The sequence below is a fragment of the Acinonyx jubatus genome, chromosome D2 (assembly GCF_027475565.1).
Source record: "Acinonyx jubatus isolate Ajub_Pintada_27869175 chromosome D2, VMU_Ajub_asm_v1.0, whole genome shotgun sequence".
NCBI lineage: Eukaryota > Metazoa > Chordata > Mammalia > Carnivora > Felidae > Acinonyx > Acinonyx jubatus.
In genome coordinates, this window is record NC_069393.1 from 7,869,822 (window position 1) to 7,886,609 (window position 16,788).

General features: G+C 41.9%; 1 protein-coding gene across 7 annotated transcripts in view; it reads left to right on the forward strand.

The window, feature by feature from the left end:
- The window catches only part of RYR2 (ryanodine receptor 2), a 749,501-nt gene that overhangs the window by 422,774 nt on the left and 309,939 nt on the right, over window positions 1-16,788 (forward strand). For all 7 annotated transcript variants that reach the window (XM_053207799.1, XM_053207801.1, XM_053207802.1 and 4 more), the window contains 4 exons: window positions 2,611-2,803; window positions 4,743-4,959; window positions 7,048-7,152; window positions 9,969-10,072. In XM_053207799.1, the coding sequence (XP_053063774.1) occupies window positions 2,611-2,803; window positions 4,743-4,959; window positions 7,048-7,152; window positions 9,969-10,072 (619 nt within the window). The remainder of the gene's footprint in view (window positions 1-2,610; window positions 2,804-4,742; window positions 4,960-7,047; window positions 7,153-9,968; window positions 10,073-16,788) is intronic.

Below are 16,788 nucleotides of genomic sequence, written 5' to 3' on the forward strand. Positions count from 1 at the left end.
AGAATATGCAATGGGAAAAAGACAGCCTCTTCAACAAATAGTGTTGGGAAAACCACACAGCTACGTGCAAAAGAGTGAAACTAAACCACTGTCTTTCACCAGACACAAAATAAATTCAACATGGGTTAACGACCTACACGTGAAACTTGACACATCAAAAATCCTAGAAGAGAGCACAGGCAGAAATTTCTTTGACACCAGCCATATTAAATGCTTTTTTTTAAATTTTTATTTTTTTTAACATTTATTCATCTTTGAGAGACAGAGAGAGACAGAGCGTGAGTGGGGGAGGAGCAGAGAGAGAGGGGAGACACAGAATCCGAAGCAGGCTCCAGGCTCTGAGCCATTAGCACAGAGCCTGATGCGGGACCCGAACTCACTAACTGCGAGATCATGACCTGAGCCGAAGTCGGATGCTTAACCGACTGAGCCACCCAGGCGTCCCTTAAATGCTTTCTTAATTTTAGATTCAGAGTCAACAAAGACAAAACTAAATCAGTTGGCTTCTGACTGATTTATTAAGGTCAGAGTCATTCAGATCATTTTCTTGGGGTTACGCTCCTATTCTTTTTAATAGTGAAAGTAGAATTAGATCTGCGATTTCTGGTATAGAGCATGTTCTCTACCACTCAACTTTCTGTAATTAAAGACTGGTGACGTTTTCTGGAATGAGAATTGGGCTCATCAGCAAAAGTTTGGAGCTGTGTCTTCACTTATTCTTTTCCAATTTAAACTTTGCACAGAGTTGCTACATTCTGTGAATGCAGAGCTGGATTTTCGGCATCCAAGTCCCAGGTGTTTGTAAGGGAGGGCCAAAAGTGAGATGAGTCTCGGAGCATTTAAATACGGAAGTGTGGAGGAATGTCATAGAAGAGTGGAGGATAAAGATGGGTACAGATTTCCAATCCAGGACCGGTAAATCACACTGCTGCTGTCTTCCTTTGTGGCTAATGCGGAGGACAGGAATGTAGTTCTAATACGGACGGATATGATAGGTTTGCTTACATGAAACCTGAAAATGCTTCCCAGTGGGTTCAACAGTGTGAGTGCCATTTAAATTGTGGACCTCAGGTTGTGCACTAGTGATCCTCTCTAGCTTTCCTTTTTGTTTCAGGCATCACAAGAGGGTTTGCCATGGTGACTTTTAGTCCTCAGCATTAGCATAATAATATCCCTCAGTCTGAGCAGTATATGTGGTGTATAGTAAATATCTGTGTAATAACATTTTCACCTCGATGCAAAGAAGGGTATAGATCTTTTGACGTCAGTTACGTTGCTTTTATATGAGGTTTTTAAAAAGCTCCCTTGGGGCACCTGGGCGGCTCAGTTGGTTAAGCATCCAGCTTCGGTTCAGATCATGATCTCACAGTTTGGGAGTTCAAGCCCTGCATCGGGCTCTGTGCTGACAGCTCAGAGCCTGGAGCCTGCTTTGGATTCTGTGTCTCCCTCTCTCTCTGCCCCTCCCGTGCTCACGCTCTCTCTCTGTCACTCTCTTTCAAAAATAAATAAACATTGAAAAGCTCTCTTTATTTAGGGAATTCTAAAAGTACCACTTGATAATGAATTTATTGCTTGCAGATTTGATTACTGATAAAAGTCAAAACTTACACAAAATTTAAAAAGTCTTTATCTTCTGCCAGTGGCATTTCAGATACGCTTGCTGCTGGTAAAAAATTTGGCATGCTGGAAATTCAAAAAAGGTCTTATAAAAATGCAAATCTTGTATCATGACATCTATTTTTGTCTTTGCTCAAATTGGGAAATTTTGTATGCATTTGTGAGCATGTGTATTTGAGAAAGCCTCACCTTCTTGTCTGCCTGTGTGCCCACGGAGACTAATTAGCAAAGGAGTTTTGACATAGTCAAGAATGAGCGTAGGCCACAGGTTGGCTGGGGCAGGAAATGACGTTTATCAAATAATCATTTCACGCCTCAACTTGCATCCTGCTGTATTTAGGAAGCCAACCAAGATCTTGTGTGAAATCAATTGTAAAAACAAACCAGTTGGCATATGCTTGCCTCTCAGCAAACAGTGCACGAATGAACACATTTTCTGCTTTCATTATCCTTATATATTTTTATTTTATAAAACAAAGGGGATTTAATATTTGGCAAGGGGACTGACATGCAAGTCCTGGTGTTCTTTTAAACCATTGATTTAATCATTATTACAACTCTGCAAGGTTGTGGCATTTGGCTGTATAAGAAATCAAGGTCTACAGAGGTTATGTAATGGGCTGATGGTCGTACAGATGGTAGTTTGTAAAACGTCTGTTTGAACTCAGATCTCTCCCTGGAGCTTTTTCTCTGACATCATCACGTTATCAGCTCCGAGATGATTTGTGCGTCAAATGCCATTCATCTCCACGCAGAATTCTCTGCATATGAGGAGGCCCGTTTTATAGTGAAGATAGCAGCTTGGCTCCCCCCAAAAAGCAACAGCTTTTGGACAAAAGATTTAATATATAACGTTAATATGCATTCAAGACTTATTCTCTTCCAGTATTGCGCGTTGATTTGTCACTACCGATTCAGATCTTTGGCTCTGAAGATGATGCTGTGAGGAAAAAAAAAAAAAAAGTCACCTCTGTTACTGTTTTTCCTCCATAGGTTGTATTGCACGTACTGTAAGCTCACCGAATCAACATCTCTTGAGAACCGATGATGTCATCAGTTGCTGTTTAGATCTGAGCGCCCCAAGCATCTCATTCCGAATTAACGGGCAACCTGTTCAAGGAATGTTTGAGAATTTCAACATCGATGGCCTCTTCTTTCCAGTTGTTAGTTTCTCTGCAGGAATAAAGTTAGTATTTCTGTGTGTTTTTTGGTCTGTGTCCCTTTTGACTTCTCATTCTTTCACAGAAGACTCTGTACTGCCATCACCCACGCTTCCCTAACCTTCTCTCTCACCCCCGGGGCATCTGTCCCCGGGGCATGTTGCTAGTGCCTTGAAAGAAGAGGTAAGATTCACCCCAGAGGGGCATCTCGAGGGGCTGAATGCTCTGTCCACGTTTTCTGCCATTTAGGCGGAGCCATCTGCTAAACCGCTCCCAAATAGTGTTCTGGAATATTTCAAGCCAATTTAAGTTTACTTTTTATTTAATAAAGGAAAATGAACTATATTATGTAAGAAAGTACCACTTATTTTCTTATATTTATTTTCATCAGTTTTTCTTTTCTTGTCATCATCTTCCCCCACCCTACTCCAAACCCCCTCATTCTACAGAAACTAAATGGATTTTTTTTTGTTCATCGGGTTGAGATATCTCCTCTGTGTTACCCTCTACCTGTTACACTTGTAAATTATCTGCCTGTGATCAGCTGGGTCAAGGTGGTTTCTTCTAACTTTCTGCGTTCTTGCTATTACCAGATGGAAAGAGATAAATGATAATTCTTTGGAGTTCTACAAAGAAAACTTTAACAAGCATCGGTCTGTTGTGATAAGGGGCCACGTTGTCACCTATTAATATATGCATATAGCTAACTAATGAGAATGGCTCCCTTATTACAACTGGCCATCGAGTTATTCTGGTTATTCTTTCCATTTGAATTCTATCCACATGAATAATTCATGGTTACAGAAGCACCATATTGAAGAGGGGACAGAGAAAGCATGAATTATTAGCTATCCACGCACCAGTGACCTTTGCTGGTGTATTCATACAAATTGTATTTCTTTTTATAATTTTTAAAATTTAAAAATTTTAGTTTTAAAATTTTAGTTGTCCTCATTTTTTGCTCTTTGCTTTTTATTTTATTTACTAATTTATTATTCCTGTTATTTGTGGCCTAGAACTGAAGCAGAGAAATTAGAAAAAAAATTGCAAGGAAAAGGAAATTTTGATTTTCCTTTTTTTTTTTTTGTTAAAAAATTAATGTTTATTTATTTTTGAGAGAAAGAGAGACAAAGCATAAGCAGGGGAGGGGCAGAGAGACAGAGGGAGACACAGAATCTGAAGCAGGTTCCAGGCTCTGAGCTGTCAGCACAGAGCCAGATGCAGGGCTCGAACTCATCAACTGTGAGATCATGACCTGGGCCGAAGTCGGATGCTTACCTGACTGAGCCATCCAGGCACCCCTGATTTTATTTTGTAAGCTGAGCACCCCATCATTTAGCTATGTTTCGAAAAGTGTTGTTCAATGGAAGTTGGATTAAATTATTTCTGATATAATCATTTCGATGTATAAAAGATTTTACTAAGACTTTTTTTTTGTCGAATAAGAAATAAGGTTACCTTCTTTCTTTTACAAATGAAATATCATTTGAGTTCCCTTTAAGGAATTTCACTGAGAAGTTGGACACTGGAAAGTGACTTTTTTTTTTTTTTTTTTTAAATCAGACCTCACCCAGTCCTGTAATTGAAAATACATAGATATTTAGATAATGTCTCCTCTTTCTCAGTTGACTGTTTTGGCCCCTTGAGACATTCAGTGACCCATTACTGTGTACAGGCATTTCATTCCCAAAGGAGTCTGTTGTGTGTGATTTTGCTGTTTCTCCAGTGAATGATAGTTTTCCCTGACCCAGCAACATCATTTAATCCATTTTTTCCTGTGATCCCATTTTATCTTTTGTGTTTAGAGGCTCTTAGACTCTATGGCACCCACATTGTGGCTTGGGGGAAAAGTGTGGTGTCTGATAAAGTTAATTTTGTGCTGAGAATTTACTCCTCGTCTTTTGTTGATGAGGTGACTTGCTATACACCAGAGCTGTCACTGACACTGGCCCACATCCTTTTTAGGGTACGCTTTCTACTTGGGGGGAGACATGGAGAATTTAAATTCCTTCCTCCACCTGGGTATGCTCCTTGTTATGAAGCTGTTCTCCCAAAAGAGAAGTTGAAAGTGGAACACAGCAGAGAATACAAGCAAGAAAGAACTTACACCCGAGACCTGCTGGGCCCCACGGTTTCCCTGACGCAGGCCGCCTTCACACCAATCCCTGTGGACACCAGCCAGGTACGCGGAGCAGGCGTAATGGCGGCCACTGGTACCGCCACACTGTTGTACTGTTCTCATGTGCCATGGTTTTCCGACGCTTTTATCCGCAACCCTCAGGAATGCATCTGACAGTCCTACGATTCATGTGTATAATTGAAGCACGTTTCATAAAAACAATGCTTACCTTTACCACTTCCTCTCATCTCTTTTCTGTTTGATTTGATTCTATTTTTTTTAAGGGTGGTCTCAAGCCACTACATTGATTTCCTGATGCGCTAATGTGGGTCACACCTGGAGGTATTGGATGCTAATTTTAGGGTGTAGTTTTTTTAAATTTCTCCTCCCATCTCGATACACTATTATTTTAAAGCAATTTTTAAAGCAATTTTTCTTAGGTCGAGATTGAGATTGTGGGCTTTGGAGTGAGTCGTAGCACCCAGGGTCAAATGCTTACTTTGGGACCTTGAGGAAGTTACTCCCCTCGTCGATTAGGATCCTAAGGGTATGGTTAATAAATAACACATTAGCACAATACTTTGCAAACAGGCACCCAAGAAATATTAGCCTTCATTCTTGCTTTTCTGTTTCATACATGTGGACATATCCCGACACAGACAATGAATTAACTAAATATGGCTCTATCTTGACACTGAAGTAACTTCAATAAGGTTGGTTAGATATTCAAAGCTTGTATTACTTTCGAAGATCCAAGGGATTGCTTCTAGATCCTGAGGTAGAATCAATACCAGGCCTCAGAGGGTCCAGTTGTTTGGCGAACGCTTGCTTAGCTCCTGGCATCCTCTTTTCTGTCTCGTCATGATGAATTTTTATATTATTTAGTAAAAGGAGCAAGCTTTGGTCATGCCTAAAATTTCCTATGTGTTGTTTCTGGCTGCACGGTGGCAGGATAGGTGTGGTGCTTCCAAAGTGTGGTAGTAAACACGATTAGGAGGATGGAACTGGGCCGGGAGGGACGGTTGGATTCTGCGGTGAGAACACATTGAGGATTTCCCGAGACCTAGGGTATCTCTACCGTTGTGGGGACAGGGAGCAGTGACAGCCTGCATTTCTGGGGCAACTGCCTCATCAGCGAACGTTGTGGGCAATCGCCTGCCCTCTGTTTGTGGAGGGGACTGGCTGTGGGGTGACACGTAAGTGCGTCACCAGACGTGAACAGCCAAGCCCTCGCCTTGAAAACCATTCGTGTTCTTTGTGAAGAGGTCATTAAACTTTCTCTTTTTAAAATATTTATTTTTGATAGAGAAAGTGGGAGAAGGGGAGAGAATGGGAGACAGAGGATCTGAAGCAGGCTCTGCGCTGACAGCCAAGGGCCCAGTGGGGGCTTGAACTCATGAAACGTGAGGTGATGATCTCAGCTGAAGGGTGCTTAACTGACTGAGCCACCCAGGCACCCCTAAACTTCCTCATTTTAATGAGAGCATGTAAAGATAGTTTTCCCTTAGAAGCTCATACTTGGAAACCAATGAGAGTGGTAGAGTAGAGTTAAGGGAAAACATAAGTCACTACAATCAGATATTTACAGACTCAGAGAGCCTATGGATTATCCTTTGGCCACTGAATCGCCTTCATTCTGGCCTATGGGGAATGGCCAGGTTGGTTTAAGAACTTTGAGGTGATTTCTCTTTTAAGTGATGCACACTTTGGTAGCTATATCCCACGCCCATGAAGGCATCTTTCTTAATGGTGACTGCCCCCATCAACACTCTCTTTTCCTTCTTCCCAACTTCTCATATATTCCCTTGGAAACATAAGCTGTCCCACCCAAAGTCTCCAAATTACCTAAAAAAAATGTAGCTATACCTAATTATATTTTAATAACTACATTAGAATGTTTAGAACCTTGTTACATTAGTTTCGATGGTTTATGATGGTTTTATTTGGTTCAGCTCACTGTGAGGATAGTTAGCGCTATTTTATTGCATTTGTTTCTGATATCTGTCTTTCTTTCTTTCTTTCTTTCTTTCTTTCTTTCTTTCTTTCTTTCTTTCTTTTGCTTTCTCTCCTTCCCTCCCTCCCTCCCTCCCTCTCTTTTCTTTTCCTTTCTTTTCTTCTCTTTTCTTTTCTTTTCTTTTCTTGTAATTTTAGATTGTGTTACCTCCTCACCTGGAGAGAATAAGAGAAAAACTGGCAGAGAATATCCATGAACTCTGGGTTATGAATAAAATTGAACTTGGCTGGCAGTATGGTCCGGTAAGTAATTTTGAAATTTATTTTCAGATTTGTTAATACATCTTTCTGACAACCTAACTTTTTCTCACTCATCCTGCTATGTGGCAACATGAATCGATTAGATTGATTTTTCCCCTTACATATTAGTTTTTGTCCAGTTTTTCATTACGAGAGGGGACAACATTATTGGCGTGTCTGTTGAAGGATGGCTTGGTTGCATAGACCATTGAAAAGTTGTCATTCTTTAGGCTGAAAGTTATATTTTTAAATCAAGGTTAACATATACAGACAATAAGCATTGATTTTTAAGCCACTTGGAAAAAAAAAAAAAACCTCATTGAAATTGAGAGTGAAAGCTGAAAATGAAAAGAAATCAGTAATTTTTCTTTTCCCCTCCCTGGTGTTTTACTTCTTTTAGTCTTAACTGTGTGTAGCAGTCAGTACGGAGCCTGTGGGCAGAGGGTCATAGTTGATTTCATAGGTGGAAAATAGGCTGAGATACAATGATTGAATATATTTCCAACTTCGTATTTAAAGATCTCCGTTTATAGTTTGTCAGTAAAATTTAGATTAAGGAGAAAAAGCACTTCCTATGCGATTCCATGTATCCTAGACTTATTTTTAGCAGGACTGTGACAATACTTTTATTTGTATAATGTTATTAGTCTAAATATCCCAAAGATTGTACTTTCTTATATTTGACTGAATATAGAAATGGGTGTATTCATTCTGTCGTAATTTATCGCATTGAGCTTTATTTTTTTTTTAATTTTTTTTAACGTTTATTTATTTTTGAGACAGAGAGAGACAAAGCATGAATAGGGGAGGGGCAGAGAGAGAGGGAGACACAGAATCGGAAGCAGCCTCCAGGCTCCGAGCCGGCAGCCCAGAGCCCGACGCGGGGCTCGAACTCCCAGACCGCGAGATCGTGACCTGAGCTGAAGTCGGACGCTTAACCGACTGAGCCACCCAGGCGCCCCTATCGCATTGAGCTTTAAATAAAGAACATTTAGGATTAGCGTTAGTGGTGATACCGCATGATACCCCATGTTAGCAGTAATACTGTATGATACTCTACTTCCTCACATTTATGTATTATTTAGATAAATACATTTTCACTTTCCATTTTCACATACAATCTCACAGGTTCCTGGATTAAATTTTCACAACAGTGCGCTGGGCTGTGTGTTATTTCAGTTTTACGGGTGATGATGTCTCCTCTGAGAGTCCTCACAGAGGGAAGGGCCTTGAGAGCAGTCACAGGGATCGTCAGGAGCTAGGACTGGGATCCAGATTTTCTAGCTTCTAGTCTGGAACTGTTTGCGCTGTAAGATCTGCCGAGGCTCTTAACAGTCCCTGAGGTAGGAGATGGTGAGTGTCACAACTGTGTGCCTGGCAGTGGGGAAGGAGAGACATGATTGCAAGACGTGTTTTAGAGTTCAAGTATCGGATATGGATAAGAGAGGGAGGGAAGTCTGGGCAGATTTTTGCTTTTAGCTTGGACCTTTGAGAGGACAGTAGTGTTATTCTCTGGTATAGATAATAGAGGGGAAGAGGACATAACGTAAATGGGGAGTAGAGTATCAGGACTTGGACACAGGCGCTTCCACTTTTATGTTTAGAATTCATGTAAAATCCTGTGATTCTAGATTTCATTTCCAGAGTCACACATTTAGTCAAGTGCATACTGTACATGCTTTTGCCTAAGTCCTGTTCATTTGTAAAGATCACTAGGAAGCAAAAACAATATGTTATTTTTAACATAGTGATGCCTGAAGAGTTTTTTAAAAAAATTTTTGCTCACGTTTGCACACTTTTGATGTGGCGTTTCTAGAGCCTGGTAATTATTCCCATGGAGTAATTTGTACCCTAACAGCATATGACTGTCATCTAGTGCTACCAGGGACCAATGCCCGTGTCACCTGGGTCTCCAAGAAGATAAAAAAAAAAAAAGTATTTAGTAATGTAAGGATCTAGAATAGATTTCTTACTAATTGATTCCTAAAGTCTTGAATTTTGTTTACTCTTATTGCTAATATACACTTTTAAGGATTAATGTGAAAAGTGCCTGTATTAGGCTGATTTTGTTAAGGTGAAGGAATGATTTGTGTTATCTGGAGGTTGCAGCGGGTGAGATCAACAACTGGAACCATCTCAAAGATCAGTCATGGTGCTGATTGACGTCTCCAGTCCGTTTGGCTTTAAACACATAAAATGACTATACATGAAAACTAAATCATCACTGCACCTTCTTACATAGAATTCATTTCAATTTACAAAACATTTGTTAAGTGCCTGTCACGTGTCAGGCATGTTCTAGGTGCTGGGAATACAGCAAAGAACAAAAGAGAACAAAATCCCTGTTTCTTTGGTCTTACATTCTAGTGCCAGGAGATAGACAATACAGTAAAGTATCGGTCCTGCAGACCAGAATTTTTTAGCAGGTGGAATTTGTTATGGAAGAAAAAGAAAGTGTAGGGTGAGCGGGCAGATGGCCACATTGGGAAGGTGGATAGGATAAACCTGGTTGAGAAAATAAGATTTAAACAAATGCGGGAGGGGGCTGAGGGGGCGAGCTGTGGGTGTCCGGGTAGAGCAGGCATGGGACCTGGGGCCAGGAACTGTGACAAACAGAACAGGGGGCCCAGAAAACGCCAAGTTTTACCACTGACCTCAAACATTAATGTGCCGGGGGGGTTCCAGGGCGAATTTGCTAGGGTGATGAGCTGGGGCTTCCTTCTTGCTTTCCCCCTCCACTTTCCACCACACAGATGGCTTGCCGTTGCTAGTGTCTGATATCGGAGACTATTACATGAGGATTTTCTGCCCTGTTTCAGGTTAGAGATGACAATAAGAGACAGCATCCGTGTCTGGTGGAGTTCTCCAAGCTACCGGAGCAGGAACGCAATTACAATTTGCAGATGTCACTTGAGACCCTGAAGTGAGTTTCTTAACTTTTCCTGTTTTCCTATCTGCCTTACGTGGAACAAACAAGGTATCAATATAGTTTATAATTCAGCGCTGAAGTTAGAACTTTTCACAATGCACAGGTGGATTGGATCAATATTTGTTGGGAATTAGACTTTGACCTTGTCATTTTATGTCTTTATAAAGTATTTCCAAAAGAGCATCCTACACATGGGTGTTACAGAACACAAGGGCTCTGTGATCAGATATAGTGCTGCTCAGAGTATGGCCCATGGACCAGGTCAGTCACAAATTGTTATTGATTTGTGACAAGATAAGAAAAGCTACTAACAATAAGTGTTTAGAAACTTTTATACCAATTCAAGGGAGCAATTTTATGTCTTACTGAATAATTTATCAACAGTAATTTATAAATAATTTACAAAATGTAAGCTTGTATGTTATGTCTTCATTTAAAAAATTTAATTTTCTCGGGGTACCTGGGTGGCTCAGTTCAGCGTCCGACTCTTGATTTCGGCTCAGGTCATAATTTCATGGCTTGTGAGTTCGAGCCACAGTCAAGCACTGCATCAGGGTCTGAACTGACAGAACAGAGCCTGCTTGGGATTCTCTCTCTCTCTCTCTCTCTCTCTCTCTCTCTCCCTTTCAAAATACATACATACCTACATACGTACATTTTAAATTAAAAAAAAAACACATGATTTTCTGACAAGTTTTTTTGTATTTTATCAGAGAATCAGACCACTGCAGGCTAGAAATTAAAAGAAAATTGGTCCTTCATCACAGATAGCTCTAACACATTTTAAAGATGCTGAGTTAAAATAATTAAATAAGTTTTTATTTTTTACCGATGGATTTTCCAGTACTATGAATCTTTAAATTGGGGTGGAATCCATTTATATTTCCCCAGATTATTGAGCTATACCATCTTTTTTTCAGAGGATACCTCAGGACCATTTGCCACACTTTGAGAAAGGCTACTGTAGACTGTTTGCATGCCATCTTTAAAAAAATGTAATGTTTATTCATTTTGGGAGACAGAGAGCGAGTGATGGAGGGGAAGAGAGAGAGAGGGAGACACAGAATCTGAAGCCTGAAGTAGGCTCCAGGCTCTGAGCTGTCAGCACAGAGCCCAATGCAGGGCTCCAACCCATGAACCATGAGATCATGGCCTGAGCTGAAGTCGGACACTTAACTGACTGAGTCACCCAGGCGCCCCTTGCATGTCATCTTTAACGGCAGATGTGCTTTTCAGTGACTCTGCCAATTGCTGTCATGAAATGTGCCACTTAACCATTGCAAACGAAAGAATGAGGTAGTATAAAATAAAGGAGGGAGAATAATGTTACATTTTAATACAGCAAAGTTCAGAAAATATTTTTGAAAGCACTATCATGTTTCTTTTATTCCTTTTCTGTCCTTGATGACCTTCTAGGACTACATTTGTTCAAATGGGTCACTTATTCTAATTCATGCTTATAGTAGGCTTATACGCTGCATCCTTTTTTATTTGTTTCAGTTTTGTGAAGGGTAAGGAGTTACTTCCGTCGAACCGATTTACCAAGGATTCAGAACATAAAACTTAACCACCTTGTCACACTCTAGGTTTCGCGTTCAAGTATATTTCTTCAAAGATGTGATAGTAATTAGCATTATGGAAATTAACATATTGGGCATAGAATGAGTTTAGGTTCTACTATTGATTTAAAAAGAAAGGGAAATATATACAAATCAAGTAAGTTGAGAACCTACCAAAGATAAAAATTCGCAGCGTGTGCCGGTGATAAAGAATGCATAATGCATGGCTGTGACCTGTGTACCCCGTGTTTGGGATGCCCTGCCTTCCTTTGTGTTCTTGATGAGAGGCTTGTACATTTCAATAAGTAATTCACAGCAGCTCACCATTTGCACATCTTTGACAACAAAATGTTTTATTGAAAGGTCATGGTCGAAGATAATTTAGTTAAATTTGCAGTACACTCCCTATAATTTTAGTGATTGGCAACTCGGCCAGCTATTGCAAAGGGCGAATCCTGGGAAGCAGTGAGGTGGAGAAATCTCTGTATTTGCATTTAGTGTGTTGAGTTTGACTGCATGTAATCTGATCTCATTCCTAAGAGCCATTGGTGGCTGGTTTGATTAATCATCAGAGTGCATGTACGGTGGTGCTGTTGCCCATGGTGAATGCTAATGACCTTTTTCATGAGCCAATTCTCAATAGTTTATGGTTTTACAATGAGCTGATTTAATCTGTTTCTTTAAAAAATTTTTTTTGAGTGTGTTTATTTATTTTTGAGTGAGAGAGATACAGAATGTGAGCTGGGGAGGGGCAGAGAGAGAGGGAGACACAGAATCTGAAGCAGGCTCCAGGCCCCGAGCTGTCAGCACAGAGCCCAACACAGGGCTCAAACTCACAAACTGCGAGCCCATAAACCGCAAGATCATGACCTGAGCCCAAGTCAGATGCTTAACTGACTGAGCCACCCAGGTGCCCCTAACCTATTTCTTTAAAAATTTACCTTAGCACCGGAAGAGACCCCACCTCTCCAAAGTTTGGCCCAATCTCAGTAGTTTAGAGAAAGCACAGTAGTTTCTTCCTGTATTTTCTTTAGTCCTTTGTTTGAAAGTCTCCAGAGCCAAGAAGGAGAGAACAACTTTGACTTTGGTTGGTATAGGTTCAAGCACTTGCTGTTCTAAAGGAATCTTAGATTTTTCTGAACCTTAGATTTTCTTCCCTCATTGAAATGGGGGTCATAGTGAATCTACCTTGTGGAATTGTTGGGACTAAATCGTAGAATACTGATGAAGCCTTGAGCACTACATGTCTGACACGCCATAAGAATATCATGGGGGTGATTAACACTTTATTCATTTGAATTCTGAGAAGTGCCAAGTAACAGAGAAGCAAAAGATTACTCCAGCATATCCCTTATTTGGGGTTAAAGGGTTATTTTAAGTGAATTTGAATTTTGGATGCTCTTCTGTGAATTTTTTGTTGTTGTTTTGCCAATTGTTGAGAAAAGACAACGTCAGATTTGATAGTCGTCTGTGTACTGTAGAGTTCTGCAGACTTCTGGCACCTTCTCTCAGGACGGCACAGTGGTTACAGCATGCCTGCCAAGCCCTGTCCCCAATTTAACCAGTGTTCCTAAAATCTTAGTTTCTGATTTATTCCCAGTATTTTCTGAATTCCAGATATTAAAATTTTTTAAGCTTATGTATTTATTTTGAGAGACAGAGATGCATGGGTGGGGGACAGGTAGAGAGAGAGGGAGAGAGAGAATCCCAAGCAGGCTCTGCACCATCAGCACGGAGCCCGATGTGGAACTTGAGCCCATGAAACCGTGAGATCATGACCTGAGCCAAAAACAAGAATCAGATGCTAAACTGACCAAGTCACCCAGGTACCCTCCCCGATCTTAATTATTGAATAAATGACTTATGTTTGGGAAGTGAAAGTTATAATGATTTTTAATCAACATATTGTATACTTGCATAGAATCTTTCTTTGGAAGGGGCGCCTGGGTGGCTCAGTTGGTTAAGCGGCCGACTTCGGCTCAGGTCATGATCTCGTGGCCCGTGAGTTCGAGCCCCGCGTCGGGCTCTGTGCTGACAGCTCAGAGCCTGGAGCCTGTTTCAGATTCTGTGTCTCCCTCTCTCTGACCCTCCCCCATTCATGCTCTGTCTCTCTCTGTCTCAAAAATAAATAAACATTAAAAAAAATTTTTTTTAATAAAAAAAAAAGAATCTTTCTTTGGAAGTTAACAAAAATCGAGGAAGACTAGTGTTTTTCTTCTGGTCAAGTAGTTTTTTCCTTAAAATTATTTTTGGGAAATGTGATTTGTTTGCATATGTATGTAGGGAGGGATGAGATGAGGAATCGGGACACAGGGACACCAAGGGGAGCAATATGGAACCAGGGGAGAAAAGTAGCAGTTAAGAGAAGAGGAGTGATTTTTGTTTAAAAGAGCATGTTTCCTGGGCGCCTGGGTGGCTCAGTTGGTTAAGCATCCGACTTCAGCTCAGGTCATGATCTCGTGGTTTGTGAGTTTGAGCCCCGCGTTGGGCTCTGTGCTGACAGCTCAGAGCCTGGAGCCTGCTTCGGATTCTGTGTCTCCCTCTCTCTCTGCCCCTCTCCCACTTGTGCTCTGTCTCTCTCTGTCTATCAAACATAAATAAAATGTAAAAGAGCAGGTTTCCCTTCTAGTTTTGTATCTTATTTTAGTTCAGTCTCTTGCTGGCAACAGTTTTCCCCGTCTCTAAATATTGTGACTCTTCTTACCGTTTATTTATTTATATTTGAGAGAGAGGGAGCACAAGCAGACAGAGACAGAGAAGGAGGCACAGAATCTGAAGGAGGCTCCAGGCTCCAAGCTGTCAGCACAGAGCCCAACATAGGGCTTGAACCCACGAAGTGTGAGATCATGACCTGAGCTGAAGTCAGACACTCAACCGACTAAGCCACCCAGGCTCCCCTAAATACTGTGATTCTTTCTGTTCAGTCCTGGGCTCAGTCTTCTCTCTGTTGCAAAGTCTTCGGGCATTCTCCTCCCACGCAGATACCACACAGGTGCGGACAACTCCCTAGATGTACATCTGTACCCCAAACACCTGCCCTTTGTGTCTCCCGTTCTTCAATTGGTATTTTCCCTGTTTGCGTCTGAGGCACCTTGACCTACAGACTTTCGTCCCCTGTGAATGGCATCTCCACTCATCCTGCTGCATAGACTAGAAGCTTAGGAGTCATCCTGGACTCCTCCTTTTGTTTGATCCCTGCATCCAACCCATCATCAGGTCCTCCCAAGTGTATCTCCAGTCTTTCCCCTTCCCCGGTTTCCACAGCACTCCTCGCAGTCTGAGCCATCATCACGTGTCACCTAGACTGTCACGGGAATCTCCTCACTGCCCCCTCCCCCCCCACTTGGCTTCTTCAATTCATTCTGTGCACAGCAGCAGGTCTCGGCTGCCCGGATGCAGTCATATACATGTTGCTTAGAACTGTTCGGTGGGTCCCCACTGCACTTAATCAAATGTCCCAGCCTCATGGGTCTGTATAAGCCCTGGGCGATCTGACACCTCCCACTTCTCAGTGTATCTAATTCCTGCCCTTGTTCCAGCCCCATGGTTTCTTCCCTCCACTGATTCACATTTTGTCCTGCCTCCTATATGCCGTTCCTTTGGCCTGGATAGTTCTTTGCCTTACTCCTAGATAGGCCCCTCCCTACCCATTCCTCACCGTTAGGCTTAAATGTACTTCCTCGATGAGACCTTCCCCATGACCTCCCCACTCTCTCTTATAACACCTTGTAGTATTTTTTATAGCTCTCAACACAATTTTTAGTATTACTTTCTGAGTTATTTAATACGTTAATATTTACTATTGGACCAGAAGCTCTATGAAGGTAGGGGCCGTGATGTTTTGTTTTGTTTCGTTTTCATTCACCGTCATAATACCTGGTTCCAACAAAGCATCCAGCACAGAAAATTTACTCTGTTGCCAAATTGCTTGGATATTGCAGGTGTACCTCAAACTTTGTGATTTGTTTAACCTCTCCAGTCTCAGGCTTTTAAAAAGCGTTCTTCCCCTCGAATGGTGAAGCGCCCCCATAACACACACCAGCTATCTCAGAGTCACTTCTCTTTCCCCTCACCCAGGGTCTTCTAATGATCCTCTAGTCCATCCACTTAATTCTTTTCTTCCATCGCTAATGATGTGATTAGCCCTCCAGCCCCTCCCATGCTACCGGCGTCCCGTACCACATTAACCTAAGCTACCGTTATTAACCATCTGAAAGTGGCATGCACTCCCCACGGGTCCAGCGGAAATGTATACATTCTCCTCTCTTCTCCTTCCGTGCTTGGTAGCCAGCTGGTCGTTTCTGAACACTTAGGTCTCCACGTCATTCTCCCAATTTACATTTTTTTTTTTATGTTTATTTATTTTTGAGAGTGAGAGAGAAGATGGATGAGCAGAGAAAGAGGGAGACACAGAATCCGAAGCAGGCTCCAGACTCTGAGCTGTCAGCACAGAGCCCGACGGGGGGGTGGGGGCTCGAACCCATGAACCGTGAGATCATCACATGAGCTGAAGTCGAGGCCCAACTGACTGAGCCACCTGGGCACCCCCACAATTGACATTCTTTTAAAGCAGCTTTCCACCGATCTTTAGATGAAGACAGGGCCTTAATTTGTATAAAAGTCTACAAAGTCTGGCCTCCTGTCTAACCAGCTTCATCCTATGGGAGGGCTACTCTCTCTCTGTCTTGCCATCACACTAGCCTTTTCTGACTCACCTGTTTGCATATTTCTTTCCAGCACAGGGCTTTCTATGTGTCCTCTTCCTGGGAGGTTCCTCTCTGGGCCCTGTTCTCATCCCTTACATCTCCGATCGCTCCCTCAGGAAACATTTGCGGTTTCAGTAAACATTTCCTGACGCAGTAAGGCCCCCTTTTGTGGACACGCGCCCCTTCTGTATCTCTCAGCGTAGACACTTCCTCTCCCGGTTTGTGTAATCACAGGATGGCCTCTCCACCAGACCCTGCATTTCTTGGGGGCGGGCTTCTCATTTACCCACCATTTTTCAGACTTTACCCAGAACCTGGTAAATGTTCTTTGAATGAGTGAAGCAATGAATAGGCAATAAAGCTCAGTCTCTAACCAGGCTCTTCCATACCAAGTGCTCGTCATCTGCAGGGTGCCTCGTGTTCCCTCCGTGGCTCTATGCCAGTC